The sequence below is a fragment of the Fukomys damarensis genome, unplaced genomic scaffold, assembly GCF_012274545.1.
Source record: "Fukomys damarensis isolate Sample0158 unplaced genomic scaffold, DMR_v1.0_HiC HiC_scaffold_33, whole genome shotgun sequence".
NCBI classification, from domain to species: domain Eukaryota; kingdom Metazoa; phylum Chordata; class Mammalia; order Rodentia; family Bathyergidae; genus Fukomys; species Fukomys damarensis.
Genome location: NW_022900945.1, coordinates 3,308,879 through 3,324,795, shown reverse-complemented (window position 1 = coordinate 3,324,795; position 15,917 = coordinate 3,308,879). Strand labels below are relative to the sequence as shown.

The following is a 15,917-nucleotide window of genomic DNA, read 5'->3' as shown; positions in this document are numbered from 1 at the left end:
GCAGCCGCGTGCTCACACACGGAGGCGGCGCCTCGCTGTGGCTGCGCGGTCGCTAACCGGTTGTGGGTTAGCCCGGCCTCCAGAGAGAGCGCTTCCTTGGGGCTCGCACCCTGCTCCAGGTCGTCGGAAGAGAAGTGACGCGGGGACCGAGACCTGCCTGCCTGGGCTTCGCGTGAAGCCGGAGGACAGGCGGCTGCCCAGGGTCGGGTCTGGAAAATCCCCAGTCTGTCTGCAGCACGGCCCTTTCCAGTTTGCCTACACTTTGAGGGGAGGGCTGCTTCTGAGAAGCTCTTTGCCTTTTCCAGATTCCACATCCGGAAAGCTGTGCTTCCACTCCCTCGTGCCGCGTTTCCTGGGGGGTGAAAGTCACGGGAAGCGCAGAGCAAAGCCTTCTGACCCCACGCCAGTTCCATCGCTCACTGGGATGTGGGCATCTGTGGCCACTTGTCCTGCCCAGGGTGAGGCTTAAAATTCTCTCCTTGCATTGAAGTCTCTAAGAGGGAGATAAGTTTTATGATCTTTTCACACATGGAAAAATTAAGGCTCCCGTAGTAATTAAGGAACAAGAAAACTGAGATCACTGCCCAGTTAAAGTCGGCGCCTGAACTATTCCTGTCACAGAGATTAGGCATCGAAAAGGCAGGAGCTGTTGTAATTGGAAATAATGGTAGCACCGGTGGTTAGCGGGCATTCAGAGCTGTCTGTGGATTCCATACCCACTGCATGGTGCCCACACACAATAGTGGTTGAATTAACCATGGGGGAGCGCGACTCCTTTCTCACCATCGTAAAAACTCACAGTCCGATCCGAACCTGATCGCAGTTTTCAGACTGAAGACCCAAAGGCTGAGGATGGAGTCTTCATTTTCACACAGAAGTTCGATAAAACAGGGACAGCCACCTAGAAATATGATGGGTAAAGTGGCAAGGCCAGTGCCCAGCCTTGGCCTCTCCGTGCAGCCCTCCTTCCTCTTGGGACAGGGCTGCACCCTCTCAGAGATGGCAGTCTAGTGATCCACTAGCTGACAAGGTAGGTCAGAGTATCTTCCTGGCCAGGGAGGAAGAGAGTCAGATCCTTGTGGGTTTGAAGGCTGGGTTGCGGGGAAGGGTTCTGGTTTCTGGGAGGCTTGGGAGGAGGAGTGTTGGGTTCTCTGAATTGCTTCCAGGAAGGAGGAAGGAACTGCTTCAAAGCCCGGCTCTGGTCAGCGTCTCCATGCTTCAGTTTCCAGAATATATTTGTGAATTAAATGAGAAAGTGCGCAGACGCACACACACGTACACATGCACATTTCATTGAGCAAGACCGTGCTGCAAGACAGACAGCACCTGTCACATCCGTACTGTGGCAGGCTCTCCAAAGGTGCCGCACCAACGGAATGCAGTTAGGATCCCACACTAACTGAAGTCAGAAGCATTGTTTCCTTCTGAGCTGTGGCCCGGCACTTGATTTGCACAGCCCCGGCTCTCATGCTGCTCCAGGGCAAGCCTCTGCCACATTATGCACGCAGATGTGTCAGCGAGTCGCTTTTGGCCCCTTCCATGTTCCTGTATGCATCCCTGACACCTATGGGTCCTTGCACCTCCAGCCCCAGAACTCACCTGCAGTGACAGAACATATCGGTGTCAGTAACAACAGCCACTACTTAGTGACTGTCCCCTTGACAAGAATTTGCACACATTGAGACTGAGAGTTTAAGAAACTTGTCCAACCTAACAGTCTATAATGGGAAAATTCAAGATTCAGACCCAGTCGTTTAGTCTCAGAGCAACATGCAAGGGGTGATCAGAACATATGGTGAATGTTTAGACTAAAAAGTATTACAGGTAAAGACGCACTGCCATGAATCCCCCTCAGAATCCTCCCTTCACTTCGAACACATCCGTCGTTCGTGCCACTTTCTGCTTCAGCTCTGGAAGCTGTGGCTCTATATGAGGTACGATCAAAAATACAGTGAATGCTGCTACCGGGCAACTCATAAAAACAGTGCTGTGTCCTCATCCACCTGATTCACTGGATCTGGCACTGTGACTTCTGGCTCTTCCCCAAAGTCCAAGTAAACAGGAAAATGTCTGGAATCAATTCGGGACGTCAAGGCAGCTGGGACAGCAAAGCTAAAGACGCTCAGGAGAGAGGACTCCAGAGCTGCTGCGGGAAGCGTCCAGGACGGTGGGACGAGTGTGTTTGAAGCACAGGGAAGAGTCTCAGGGAATTAATGACACTGTGTCTTTTACTGTACGTGGTTCACCCAAACACCCCGGTTTATCTTTAGAACAATCAAAACCTGTTTATTTGACCTACATTCCATGGTCAGTGTTTCCAGTGGGGAAACTGACCCATTGCTGTGATAACTGTTTGCAGAATTCAGCCTCTGTGCTTGTTCCATGGCGGTGTTTCTTCAGTGGCATTGGGATCCAACCTGAGCGTTCTTCCAGATGTGCACAGTGCTGTGGAGAGTCAGACACTTCCTTTATAGCACAGGTTTACAAGTGAAAGGTGCTGCTTTTGTCTTCAGGGAACTAAAATGTTGGAGAGTTTGTTTTTTCTTTGAAAAAGTCCCAGGTGCCAGGATCAGGCCTTCTGCCTCAGCACTTTTGGAAATCCATGAATGTTCAGTAAGAGACCTATGGGTTTCTGTTCTTTTTGAACCATAATACTCATGATCAAAATGTGTGTGTTTGTTGTGTGTCAGGGATACTTAAAGTATAAATCCAGAAGTCCTGTCCGATTATATTGTGGTACAAAATATATTACATGACTTTCATATTCTTTCCCCAAAACTTTCCTTGCAAGCGAATCATCTCAGAATTCAGATTTACCTCTGTGTTCCTACAAGTGCAAAAAATAACAGGTTCCTGAAGATATTTTTGAGCCTTTTAATATACATTACAAATATTTTAGACCAATCACATTTTGTTGTGTATAACATATTTACAAAACAAAAAATATATTACAATAAATATGAGGGAAACAGTGAATCAGACCAACACCAAGCTCTGTCACAACCAGGTAACTAAAAGAATGCAAAAAACTTGTTGGCCTGCATAAGTTAAGGGTCGTGAGATAAATAGGGGTCCAGAATGATAATGTATCTGGGAAAGAGTTGAGGGAAACCCCCAGATTTAAGTTAAGTAAGATTATTCTCATTGCTAATTACAGAGGGTTTAATGCTGTTTTAAAATGTGAACATTATTCAAACATGATACAAAGCTAATAGAGTTTCAAAATGTACATGACAGCCACGTAGTGCCTTTTAATTATCATTATATACTGTAGTTCACACGATATCTACAAATGGAAATGGGAAAAGAAACAACAGGTCACAGCAACATGTCTCACATTCCAGTTTTAAATAAGACAAGCACACACTGGGTCAAACATTATTTTATAATATGTTAATAAATAATACCTAGGTTGATATGGTTACTTTGAACAGTTTTGGCTGTATATTTAAAAAGAGAACATATTCTGCAACTTTCACATTGTCAGTAAAATAGAAAATAAATAACCTTTATAGCCAAAAAAAGAGATCTCTATATAGAACTTAAAATATTTTTGACATGCTGCCTTTTCTGTAATGCCGCAAGAAAATTAAAGCAAACAAAAAGTGATTGTCTTTTAAAAACAACTTTTGAAAGCTTTTCACAAATTGAGTACGAACCTTTTAAGATCAGCATGAAAATCTCCTGCCCACCTGCTCCATGCACATATATTATATATAATATAAAATATATATGCACGTGCTTGCTGCCAGATCGACAGAAGTCACAGAAGAATGAACTGCTTATCTTGAAATGAGAACCAGCCAAGACATGGAACTAAAATCCAACCAGGCTGAGGTCTGGAAAAGTTTCATTCTTGATTTGCTTCCAAAAAGGTCCCTGTATGAATTCATGTGGGCCTCCAACTCCCTTTAAAGTAATAATCCCCACTGCAAACATCCAGGGGTCCAGACTCACCGGAGATGGGGGCACCTGGTCCCTTAAAGCAAATACTGACAAAGCCACTGAGTCCATCCAAAGGGGGCACCATGGGCCACCCCTTCTCCTGAGCAACATTCTGTCCCCTTGTGCCATAGTGGCTCATAAAACCTACAGAACACCAAGTCCACACCAGCCTTGGGTCCTGACGAACTGCAAATGGACCACCCTGCTCTTACAACCTACTTCCAGCTGAGGACATTCTCCTGGCAAAGGAAAAGAAAGAGCATTACACGTTATGGCAAAACGAGAAGTGTCATTCAAAATGGGCTTCAAGTTGTTCTGGTGGTAAGACTTTCTTTCCTCATCCACAGTTTTCTAAGGGGAAAGGAAGGCAACAGCCCAACATCCTGCCCACAAGTAAAGATTTCTACATCTTCGGAGTTCCTGTGTTCTCAGCCAGCATTTGCACTAAGAGACAGTTTATCCTGGAGAACGTTCGGCACCCTCATCCCTCCCAACACTCCAGCTTTGCTCACTGGCGCTCCTGACAGAGAGACATATACAGTATTGTGCTACAGGCCATAGGGGTTAAAAAAATACTTGGTGGTTATGTTCCTGGGATCTGTGCAAAGCCTTTGCTCAAAGATATCTTACCAAGGAAAATGAAAATCCGTTCTTTAAAACCATCCAGCAATCCTATCATCAGGACCTTGGCTCCTTGATCTCATTCGCCAATGAGATGGGTGACTCGCCTCCATCTCTGGTGGCCTGAGTCTTCCATCTCCCGCAGGCAAAATGCTAGGCAGGCCCCCCAAAAGGTAGGCGGAATGTCGACCTCTGCAAGGTCACTCTACAAAAGCTCCTCTCACGCTTTGGCTCTTTTATGGCTGGAGGGAACTCAAGAAACCAAATATCCACATTCCTTACCATGAGAAATTAATTCATTAGTAACTGAACAGTTTAGTACTGGAAATACATTACTGGAGTTTTTGGTTCATCTGTGGAAACCTCAGAATTGTGATGCACACTAAGCATTAGCACAGGTCTGCAGCTGAGATAGAAAAGCTCACACATTAATACAAGGGCTTTTGTCCTTGGTTCTCGAATTCAGACCAGGCATCATTGAGCTCCATGAAAATCATCTTTGCATATTGTTCATAGGGTTGCCCAGTCGCCTAGAGAAGAAATGGAAACACATATTAGATCCCACAGACCAAAACTGTATTCATAATTAAATTCACTGCTCATGTGGGTCCTAAGTAACTCAAAAGCATTTCTGTTACGATACTTCTTTTTTGACAGTCTAGTCCAGGGATGGTGAACCTTTTCGAGCTTTCAGTAACAAACAGCTCCCCATGGCACATGTGCCACAGGCTTGCCACCGCTGGCCTAGTCTACGGGATTTAATTACTTTGGCCTCCCTCGAATGCCATCCTCCTGGAAATGCACAGAGTGGATCACACTCGGGCAGTAGGTGGACAGCAGGAGCCTTCTGGGTGCTACAGATCATCTCCATCCTTCAAAGTTTCTACCAAAAATCAAAGCCTACTGACAGCCCATCTCTCAGTGACTATATTTTTAAAGTTCCATTTTCCAATTTCTATAAAAGCTAAGCTCTTCAAGAGTCATAACAGGGACATACAGTTTGTGGATTTTTCTGGATTCCTATTTCTCCTTCAAGTGATCAAAATTTAAGAAAGATGTTTCCCATTAAGTCTTTTATTCAAAGTTCATTTTTAAAATGTGAAGAGATGGAAATCAAATACATGAGATCCAAGAGTGGTACCAGGAGGCCTTTGCGTCATCACGTCACATCACACAACTGGGCCTGTTCACATGACACCAGGACTTGGCCTCTGTCTATGACGGTTTATGAATATGGTGATTTCAACTAGGTGGGGTAACAAGTCTCCAACAGTGTCGTCCACTTCCGTGCATGTATACATCGATGAAAACGTCAGCTGACACAAAGTGACGATGGCTTCAGTTTTATTTTTAAATTTTTGTTGATGACCACTAATTCTGCCAACTACATTCTAAAGCTTTTGCTCTACAATCCTGGCTAAACATACTGTTCATCTCCTGAGGGGAAAGTTTCCTTGTATAGCTGTCAGCCTCATCTTACTCTTGTGGGTCAGGATTCCACTGAAACCCTAAAGAGGAGTCAGGCTCTCCTACATGAGTGCATGTTACAGTTATGCAAACGAAGTCCCAGTCCCATTCTTGGTAGTATACAGCTTGATTTCTTTTTGCCCACTTTGCAAAGTGCATTTGTTTACACACCTGATTTTAACCCACAGACTTAGTTTTAATAAATAAACGATCTAACAAGCCAGCAAATGGAACCTGTAATGTTTTAATACACACTCATAAACTAACGAAGTGGAGGAGCACGGCCATAATCCCAGCACTCGGGAGGCTAAGCCAGGAGGATCACTGCGAGTTTAAGGCCGGTCTGGGCTACATAGTGAGTTCAAGGCCAGCCTGCACCACACAGGGAGACCCTGTCTCGAGAAACAACAACTAAAATAATGCCTGAGGGCAGAGCAGTGCTGGGCAGCGAGGCCGTACCCACCCACCTTGTCCGGGTGCACCACCAGCACAGCCTTCCGATACACCTTCTTCACCTGCTCCGGCGTCACCAGGTCCGCCATGCCCACAGGTTTCCACCTGGTCTCCCCAGCCCACAGCACCGTGTGCATCGTGGAGAGAAGGGCTCTGATATTCCTCTCCTTGCCTTCTATCCATTCCAGGATCTGGAAGTGAGGAGGGGATTACGAGGTAGAAATGCTTTCTGCTCCAGAGGGGTCTAACTGGGACTGGAAACGCATCCTGATCCCTCAGCGCCAGATGTGGGGCTGCCCTGCGGCCTCCCCGCTATTCCTCTGCCTGGAGCGCTTTGCCCCTCCACCACCTGCCCTCCTGCTCATCTTCATCACCCTGCACAAGCTTACTCAGAGGCCACACAGCTCTCCCCTAGGGGCCTGAGTCCCTGCTTCTGTGGCCCCTACAGTTAATAACATGCTCCTATAGAACGCACTCTGCGGTCACAGCGGCTTGTTTTGCTGCCTGGACTGAACAGATCCCTCTCTAAAAAGCATAGCTCGCCTTGGCAGCTCGACCTCAGGCCGTTCCTGTCGTGGTAAGGGCCACACCGTAATGTAACTGTGCGGGGACCTGACCCAAGGATGAATGGTTAAACTGCGGGACAAAAGCAGGCAGGCTCTGTGGGGAGTGAGCGGATCAACAAGAAGTTTAGATTAGTGAAGCAAGTTGTGCCCGACCACTGCCCTTCCCCTGTGCCCAAGAAAAACTGCCGCGCCTTGTGACAGCTCCTGGCCCAAACTGCTTTACTCCTTTCTTTTGCACTGATATTCTAAATAAAAGCCAGAGAGGGCGCGGCGTCAGGCCTTTTTCTCCAGGAAGTCTCCCTAACGCTGGACATTCTCTGTTGAAACAGCCCCTCTGGGCCTCTCGGTGACCAAACTAAGTCTCGTCTCTGAGGAATCCTTCATCCTCCATGCCGCCCGGGGTTGCAAACGCCAACATTAATTAGCGTGTGCTCGCCTGTTTGAGGAAAGGCACTGAGACAGAGCACCGAGGTGAGGACAACTTCCAGATGAAGTACACTCCCACTACGGCGAGGCCTCCACGTCTACACAGGGCCGATCAGAAAAGTGCTGTTTCGGACCAATCGGAAACTTGCTATCCTTAGTCTCTCATCGGAACCCAGCGCTACTCACAGGACCAGTCCGAAGGTGCTCTTTTCCAGGCTTCATTTGCATCTGGGCACAACACATCAAAAGACACTGTTTCTGACCCTTCATTTCATGTCCCAGGAAGCTGCATGAGGTTTTCGGATAGTGTGGTGCCAAGTGTTTATAGGACAACTTTCACAAAGCTTTGCTTACAGGGAAGTGAGCGCCTGGGAACTGTGGGAATAAAGGAGCCCTTTCCCTTGTGTCCTCAGGGCCCCTGTGAGCCTTCCACCGGCCACTCTAGCTCTGCAGAGCATACTTCTCTTCTGCCTTCAGAAATGTGCACTTTCCCTACCTCTTCGGTGTGTTGTGTGGGACTCTCTGTTCAGGACACTGAGAACCAGGAGAGAAGCCCAAGGGCCCTCCACCTGGTGCAGTCAGCACCCAGATAATGCATCTACACAGACTAGAGCTCAAAACAGCTGTGAACGAACTGATGCACTTATTCATTTATTCAGATTGTAAACATTCATAGTTTGAATCTCTATGATGTGAACAACTGAGATGACTAAGTTGGAAGAATCACAAAAATGCAACGTTTTTCAGCCCCAGGAGGAGTTTGACAGCATCTGCTGTTGGCTAGGGAATCAGTCTCAGCTGACTGTGGGGCTCTCCCTGGCACTAAATATCCTGTACTGATCAAATAACCAAGCATGATTGCGGAGAAAGACAAAAAACAAAACAAAAAAAAACTTTCCTTTATGGAGACCTGTCAGATTTTTGCCTAATGAACACAGGTTATAGGGACACAACAGGTGGTATTCAGTGTCTGTGATGCTATGTCCTGTGAGAAGCAACTGCAAATGATGGATGGTACATTCTATTTTTTTAAATATTAAAGGATATACCTATCTTCAGGTACTACCAAATCTGTCAGGAAGTGATGGAGAAGAACAGTGATATTTTTCCTCAACATGTACAAGACCTATCTGCTGTGAAGTCCTGGTCTGGGAGACTGTTAAGGCAGGGACAGGTTCCGTTCCTTACACTCAGCCTCTTGTATTTTATCATGCAGGAATGGAACCTTGACGTCTGTGAAGGTCGTTCCTATTTACAAACGCTCGCACAGCCTTACACATTTGGCAGTGTAACTGCTCTCTGTCTCCAAGCTACTCTGCATCTGCCTATCCACACCCAGTGTCCTTATCTAGGAAACAAGGGGCTTGGATTCAGTGATTTGCAAACTTTTTTAAAACATAAAAGCAGGGCCTGGGATTTAGCTCAGTGGTGCCCAGCCTGCCTCTAAGCGCAAGGTCCTGAATTTGATCCCCAGTACCAAAAAAGAAAAGTAAAAGCATTCTTTATTTTTCCCCTAAACTGAAACTCACCTAGACCTTCAGAATCAAAAACAGATGAAAATAAATTGATTTCAAAGTAGAGAGAGGCAAGGGAGGCGGCCCCCTCGGGCTCCTCTCCACCCGGCAATCTCTGGGTCTCTGTTAGGAGTGTAATCCCAGGTACGGGAATATTTCTCTCTCTATCCACACAGAACAGATTCTTCTAATAAGAAGCTTTCAAGGCAGAAGGATACAAACAGTGCATTCTTCTCCCCACCAAATTCTAATGATTCATCATCAGAATCTGGATAACAAATCATATCTTAAAGAGTGCCAGGGAAACGAGGAGCTCTATACAGTACTACCAAACCAAGGGCCAAAATTTACTATGCTAAAGAAATTCAAAAAGATGAAATTTAGCAGCACATGCAGCTCCTCCAAAGGTATTCCACAGTGAAAGGGCACAGCTGTGCTCACATTACAGCTCCAGGGACCCACGGAAATTCTGCAGCTGCCAGAGCATGGCCCCTCCCAGACATGCCGTGTTGGAAGGCTGTGTCCCCCTCAAGTTGATTTGATGAGATCCTAGCACCCAGGTGATGAAATTAGGAGGGAGGGCCTCGGGAGCTGATTAGACATCAGGTTAGCTCAGACAGGGACAAACTCCTGGCCCTGCACCTGTCACTCGGGGACAGCATGATCTCTGACTTCTTCAGAGGCAGTCAGGGACCTGAGGGCTGTCTCTGTGCTCAAGAACGGTGACTCTTCGCTCTGCCGTGCAGATGCTCAATCGGCAACTAAAAGCAGAACAAAGCCCGACCTTCATTCCGGGTCTGTCTCCTTTATCATCTGTAAACCCTGGGCCAGGCGCCCGCCCAGCTCTGCAGAGAAGAGGCACGGGTCTGAAAGTTGGTGGAACAGGGCTGCTGAGCTCTGAATGAACCTATGCCGTCTCCCTGCAAGACTGAGGACACCAAGATAAGAGATTCACAGGGGCATTCACATGACCATGACAGCCCAGAAGCCTCCAGTCATTGCCCTATTCAGATGGTCACCCTGGGTTACAGCAGAGCCTCCAGGACCGGACTCCCCGCAAGGAGCAGTCGTGTCATGGAGACCAGGTGTCCATGGGGTATAGGGACTCCTCCCCGAGCCACCTTTCAAAGCGAGAACCAAGGTGATGGCTGATCAGATTCTCACCCACCCCAGCTAATCCGTAAAGGCCGGTCTCCTTCCCCCAGTCCCCAGCCCCTCTGCTCCTCTTCGTCAGAGCCATGTGCTCTCCAGCCCTCGCTGCAGCCCCTTCCCTGTTTTCTGTTACTTTCCAGCACTGATGAAGCTGAGGTTCCACCTCCTCATCCCCACCCAGCGACAGCTCCACACACGACCTGTCCTGGAGCATTTCCCACTGAGCTGGGGGCTCACTCACCTTTAACTTTTCCGGATCCATTTCTTTGGCCATCTCCTCTTTTCTCATTTCAGCTATTGTTCGAGGTCCCTTCTTGTCTTTGTGAGCATTGAAACCTTGACTAGAAAGTAGGTCTTCAAAGTCAGCTGCTCTTTGTTTCCCATCTGCAATGTAAGTTTTGAAAGTCACTGTAGTTTTAATTTTTAAAAAGAATATCACATCACGGGGCAGAGAGTCTTCAAAGTGCTCTGTGGACGCTAATCCTCTGAACCCTCCCACTTGGGCTATGAGTAAGGTAAACGACCCTCGTGCCCATGTAAGTCAAGGAAAGGGAAGCCCAGAGAACTTAGGAGACCTGTCCAGTTCATGTGCGTGGCAAGGTTAAGACCGGGGTCTGGATCGTTCAGCCCAATCCCATTTCCTTTGTGCCTTCTTTTGATGAAGATACTTGCGACTTCTCCACCACAGCTAATTAGTGCCCGGGATGGGACGCAGGCTTGAAATGTGTGCAGGCTATTCCTTCCCTGCCCGCGCCAGAGGACAGTGCTAGCTGAGCCTAGTGCTCTTTCCCTACAAGTCCAGCTGTGGCCTCTCAATCTACGTCAGTCCATTCAGAGAGACATCCGAGCGTGGCGGCAAGGAGCAAAGACTGGAGCCAAACCCACAGGGCTAAGTTCCAGCTCTGCCATGCGTTAGATGCGGCCTCGGGCATCCATGTCTACTGGGCCATCACATTAGGGCTGTGAAAAGGCACCTGTGTCATAGCATGCAGTGCGGCAGTGCTCAGGAGCCAGGAGTCGGATCCTGGCTCTGGAACTAACAAGTTGTATAAACTTAAGAAATGAGGCCATTGACCTGTAAGGCAGATTCTTCACACAATAGTGAGTTTGTCTTCAAGCCTATACAAAATAATGCGAAAAAACTACATGAATAACATGAAAAATGCCTAAGATAGCAACTGGCATGTAGTGCTCGATGTGACGCCCAGTCAGCTTCAGCTGTTGCTACCTAGCAGAGTGGAAGAGTTGCCTCCCCACAGAGAGTGAGGAGAGAGGCTGTCCCTTCTGTCCCTTCACCTTGATCCCACATATCTCACTGTCAAGTCTGACCACAAGGGAGGCTTAATAACCAGGACACATGCACCCTTCTCGGTGGGGCCCATGGGAAAATCCAAACCCAGTTCCAGAAAGGGGCCCAACCTTTTTCTCCCATGCCCTCTAGAAAAAGAGTAACAGATGCAGCCACCACTCCCCTAGAATCACTGCCTACTAGACACCAAGCACTTGCTTCTGAGAATAATGTGACAAACAAAACACAGTCCCTACATTCCACAACATTCTAGTCGGGAAAGAGACAAGTAAACCAGCAGTCACAAAATGGCACACGTGTTCATCATGATCGGTCAACTTGAAAGGATTAAACCTGCCCAGCAGATGAGAGCAGCACAGTTCCAGGTGTGTGTGGCTGATTGCCATCTAGGCCAGCAAATAGAAGGGGGAGCCCCACCCCAGATGTGCATGGCACCAATCAAGGGAAAGAAGTGTCCCCACTTCTAAAGAGCTCCAGACTGCACACTTGTCTTTGGACATTAGTCTTGAGTTTCTTCAGTCGCTGTGACTCTCCAGGGAGATTCCAGGCCTTTGACCTTGGGCTGGTGCTGCGTTCTTGACCCCTCTCATTCTGTGGCTTCCATCTTGGGCTGAACAGCTGCTGGATCCTCTGCTTCTCCAGAGCACAGGAGGCCGGTGTAGATGCTCCCACATCCGACCCTATGAGCTGCCTGAAAAAATCCCCTGACACAATCACACTTCTGTTTTCTATGGATCTGCTCCTCTAGGAAATCCTAAGTAATGCAGCATGTTTGGGCACAGTGCACCTAGAGTGTGCAGAACACAGCACTGAGAGGAGGGGTCTCACCGCCTCCACAACCACAAGGTTGCCTTGGAAACCACTGGACTTCTTTTCTGTCCCCTTCAGACACACAAACCCAGGCAGCTGACAATACAAGCAGGCCACCAGCAGGGTAGGCCCCACCCCATCATCCTTACCCAAATTAGTGGGTCCTTTCCCACGTTCACCCTGGCTCCCAGGCACGGAGGAGAAGCTCACGTTGTAGTTGGGCCGGTTCTGGGGCGAGGAGTGTGGCATGCTGGGCTGAGGCTTAGACTGTGACTGTTGCCAGCTGTAGCCACCCGCTTGCTGCCACCCACTGCCCATGGGCTGGGGAGATGCTTTCTGTGGTGAGCTGAGAGGTGGGAATCCTCCACCCAGGCCAGTTGGTGTGGTGGGTTTGCTGGCAAATGAAGAACTGCCTGAGAAAAACAAGATGTTATGGTCTAGATTTAAAATGTCCCTAAATCTCCTGTGTTTGAAAGGCGACTGGATTATGGGCCCTATGCTCATCGGTGGGTTCTTCGTGGATGCATTCATGACGGATGGTCTGTCAGGAAGCGGGGCCTGGTTGGAGGGGTCATTAGGGATGTGATCTGGAGGGGTGCAGTCTTGTCCCTGGCTCCTTCCTTCTCTCTCTGCTCCTGGCCACCATGGGGGCAGCAGCTGTCCTCTGCCCAGCCCTTCCACCATGCTGTTTCTGCCTTGGAACCTCAGACCAGGGACTGAGCCCACTGGAACCATGAGCCGAGTAAACCTCTCCTCCTGTAAGTCACAGGTGTCCAGTCTTTTATTCCAGGGGCAGGAAAGGGTAACATAAGAGGCTTTTCTGAGTCACCTCTAAAACTTGCATCTCAAGGTATTATTCACGGTAACCTTAGTGAAAACTACCTTCACTATAGCAGAACACTCTTCCTAATAAATAAATTTGCAGGAATATCTACTATTTCCTTAATCCGCACACAGTGCCTTTTTAGGTCTGTGCTCATAGCCTCATATTTTTATCAGATGAACAAACAGCCACTTAGAGTACTTAAGCAATTTTCTCAGTCACACAGCCAGCACCAGGACTTGAATCCAGACCTCTGACTCCATGCCAGGCGAGCTGTGGCTCTTCCCGCTGTGCTAACCCTCTCAACCCCTCAACTACCAAATGAGAAGGGCAAGGACTAAAACCAAGTTCCCTCACTGAGGTGCTATGTAAACTCCCAGGATCAGGATTAGTCCTTGCTTTTTTTTTTAAGTGGTGGAGTTCAAGGCTCAGACAGGCTACTGACAAGCTCGGGACCACACAGCGAGTGAACGGAGCTTCACCTGACCACAAGCTCCCGACCTCGCTGTCTCCATGTGAAGTCCCGTTTCCTCCCCGGAGCTCTGAGCCTTTCCTGCAACTCACCTTGCCCACCTCTCTTCTCTACCACCGTTTCCCCCCTGCTCTGATTCCATGACGCCTCCTCCCTTCCCCATCCGGAGGGTTGTATGTGGACGACGGGACCTGGAAGCAACCTGGGCTGGTGCCTCAGCCCTCACACTCACTCAACACACATGCTTGGACCCAAATGATCATTCATTCAGCACCAGGACTTGTCGAAGTTATACCATGGGGGAGGCCCGGGGAATGTGCAGAAAATATTCTTTCAAAACTGGGCGAGAAACTTCACCCCGTTGGACCTGTTTCCTTGCCTGTGAAATGAACTCTACACTCGTGTCCAACAGTGACTGGACGGCGGTGCTGCACAGCCCCGAACTAGGTGACCCAGGAGGTGCGCCGTGTCACGCAGAGGGCACATCAGAAGGGCGCGGCAACGGCAGGGCGTCAGAGAGGATGATGGCAGCTGTGCTCACGTGTGCCACCGCCCCACCGCTCCGGAACACACACACGCGCGCGCGCGCGCAGCACTCTCCTGTCCCAGCACACGACCCTACATGAAAGGCCAGAATTGCGTTCTGCACTGGGGCCATTTTATTCTTTAAGGAATCTCACTTTGTTCTAAATATGTCTCTTCATTATTTCACATTTTGATTTAAAAAATGGGAAAACCCAGATAACTGGAAAGAAAGCCCTATTTCCTCTTCCCCTGTGCTTTATTGAACTTGCTGGGTCAGGCACCGTCTACCTGCTGGGCCACAGGGACCCTGCTACTGAAGCTAAGAGCAGACAGGAATAAAAGGCAGCTGCCAGGCAGAGGCCACTGCGGGCCTCAGGCTCGCCTGCACATCAGAATTCCCCGCGGTGCTTTTTATCTTACTTTAAATTCCCATCTTATGCACCGGCCCAACTGGGTGTTTCACATTTCATGATGGTTTTTCTCTCCCAGCTTACTGCGAGCTCCAACAAGCAGGAATGTGATCAGCCTTGATTTTTACATCCTGAACGCTTAGTAGGGAGAAATCAAAATTGCTATGGACTGAGGGAGTTAGTGCCCCTGTGCGGAGGAGCTGAAACAGCCTCTCTCCCACGTTCAGCGTCACCCGCTTCAAACCTGTTTTCAGCTGTTGGCTGTTCTTTTGAGGCAGGGTCTTTCTATGTAGCCCAGGTTGGCCTCCAACTCACAGTGATGCTCCTGCCTCAGTTTCCAAGAGCTGGGATGACAGGCGTGCGCCACCACGCCCAGCTTCCAAACCTCTCAGACCTCTTAGTATGCAAGGGATAAAAATTCCTCCCGCTTCAACTTTCCTTTCACTCCGTTAACAATCTCTGCTGACGCCGCTGTTAACCCTCAGGTGATTCTCTCGCCATTACTGAGTCCAGACATCGCTCTATTGTCCCCTGCAGCCACGGGTAGCTGGCTCTTCCACTCCCACTTCCTGTACTGTTCTCACGGGTTCTCTGTGATGTATCCAGAGCCATCTTTCTAAAATGCAAAGCTAACTGTTGCTTCAATTTGCACTGTCTGAACTACACACCCAATCTGAAGTCCCTCCTGAGTTGGGGCTCTTTCCCCTGACCCATCCTATCCCTGTCACAGGTTTCAAATGAAAGCCATGTCTGCGCCTTCCCTCTCCCCAGTCCAGCTCCAGTGACCTCAGAACCCTGTGACTGTCTGGAACTCTTCAGCTCCTTTCAGGTAGATGCAGTTGCTATGCAACAGAGGATGTGGCCCTGGTCTGCTGTCTGGAGTGCTGACGCTCCAGGTGCCCAGGCGCACCCAGACCAGTTAGACCTGAATGTGCATGGCAGGAACCTGGGCACTGATCTCAGAGCAGAATTAGTTCACATACAACACACCAAGGAGGACTCTGCCCTTCGTCTTTTCTGAACTGCAGCCCTGTAATTTGAAAGTTTAAGATTTATTCTTCGAGAACTTCCCCTGGAGTAAAAAATTCTTCTGCCTTATAGCTCTCACTTGTACACCTGTTCATTGTGAGTCTTTAAGAAAGTCATTTAATTTTTCCAAGCTGTGCATTTAAAAAATGGATACATTTAGGAGACCTACTTCCTCAAAAGGAACTTGTAAGAATTATTACTCCCACTGGTCGTGCTAGCCAGCTCTCCATCCCTTGACAAAACAGTTGACACAACAACCAGAGGAAGAAAGGTTTTTTCAACCGCTGGCTTCAGAGTTTCAGCCCTAGGTCAGCTATTCCACAGCTCTGGGCCTGAAGTGAGGAGGAGCAACATGGCGGCCGGGAGCAAAAAGACGGGGAGAGGAGAGAGGGGAG

General features: G+C 48.6%; 2 protein-coding genes across 2 annotated transcripts in view; both read right to left on the bottom strand.

Moving 5' to 3' along the window:
- The window catches only part of Leprot, a 10,571-nt gene extending 10,158 nt beyond the window's left edge, over nt 1-413 (bottom strand). Inside the window, exon 1 of the mRNA XM_010605234.3 lies at nt 17-413. Coding sequence (XP_010603536.1) covers nt 17-413 — 397 coding nt within the window. The remainder of the gene's footprint in view (nt 1-16) is intronic.
- A 2,447-nt stretch (nt 414-2,860) lies between these two features.
- Dnajc6 (DnaJ heat shock protein family (Hsp40) member C6) overlaps nt 2,861-15,917 on the bottom strand; it is a 112,621-nt gene continuing 99,564 nt past the window's right edge. The window contains exons 17-20 of the mRNA XM_010605233.2: nt 12,413-12,676; nt 10,386-10,528; nt 6,501-6,677; nt 2,861-5,096 (exon numbers count right to left, since the gene is read on the bottom strand). Of these exons, the coding sequence (XP_010603535.1) occupies nt 4,995-5,096; nt 6,501-6,677; nt 10,386-10,528; nt 12,413-12,676 (686 nt within the window). The 3' untranslated portion in view covers nt 2,861-4,994. The remainder of the gene's footprint in view (nt 5,097-6,500; nt 6,678-10,385; nt 10,529-12,412; nt 12,677-15,917) is intronic.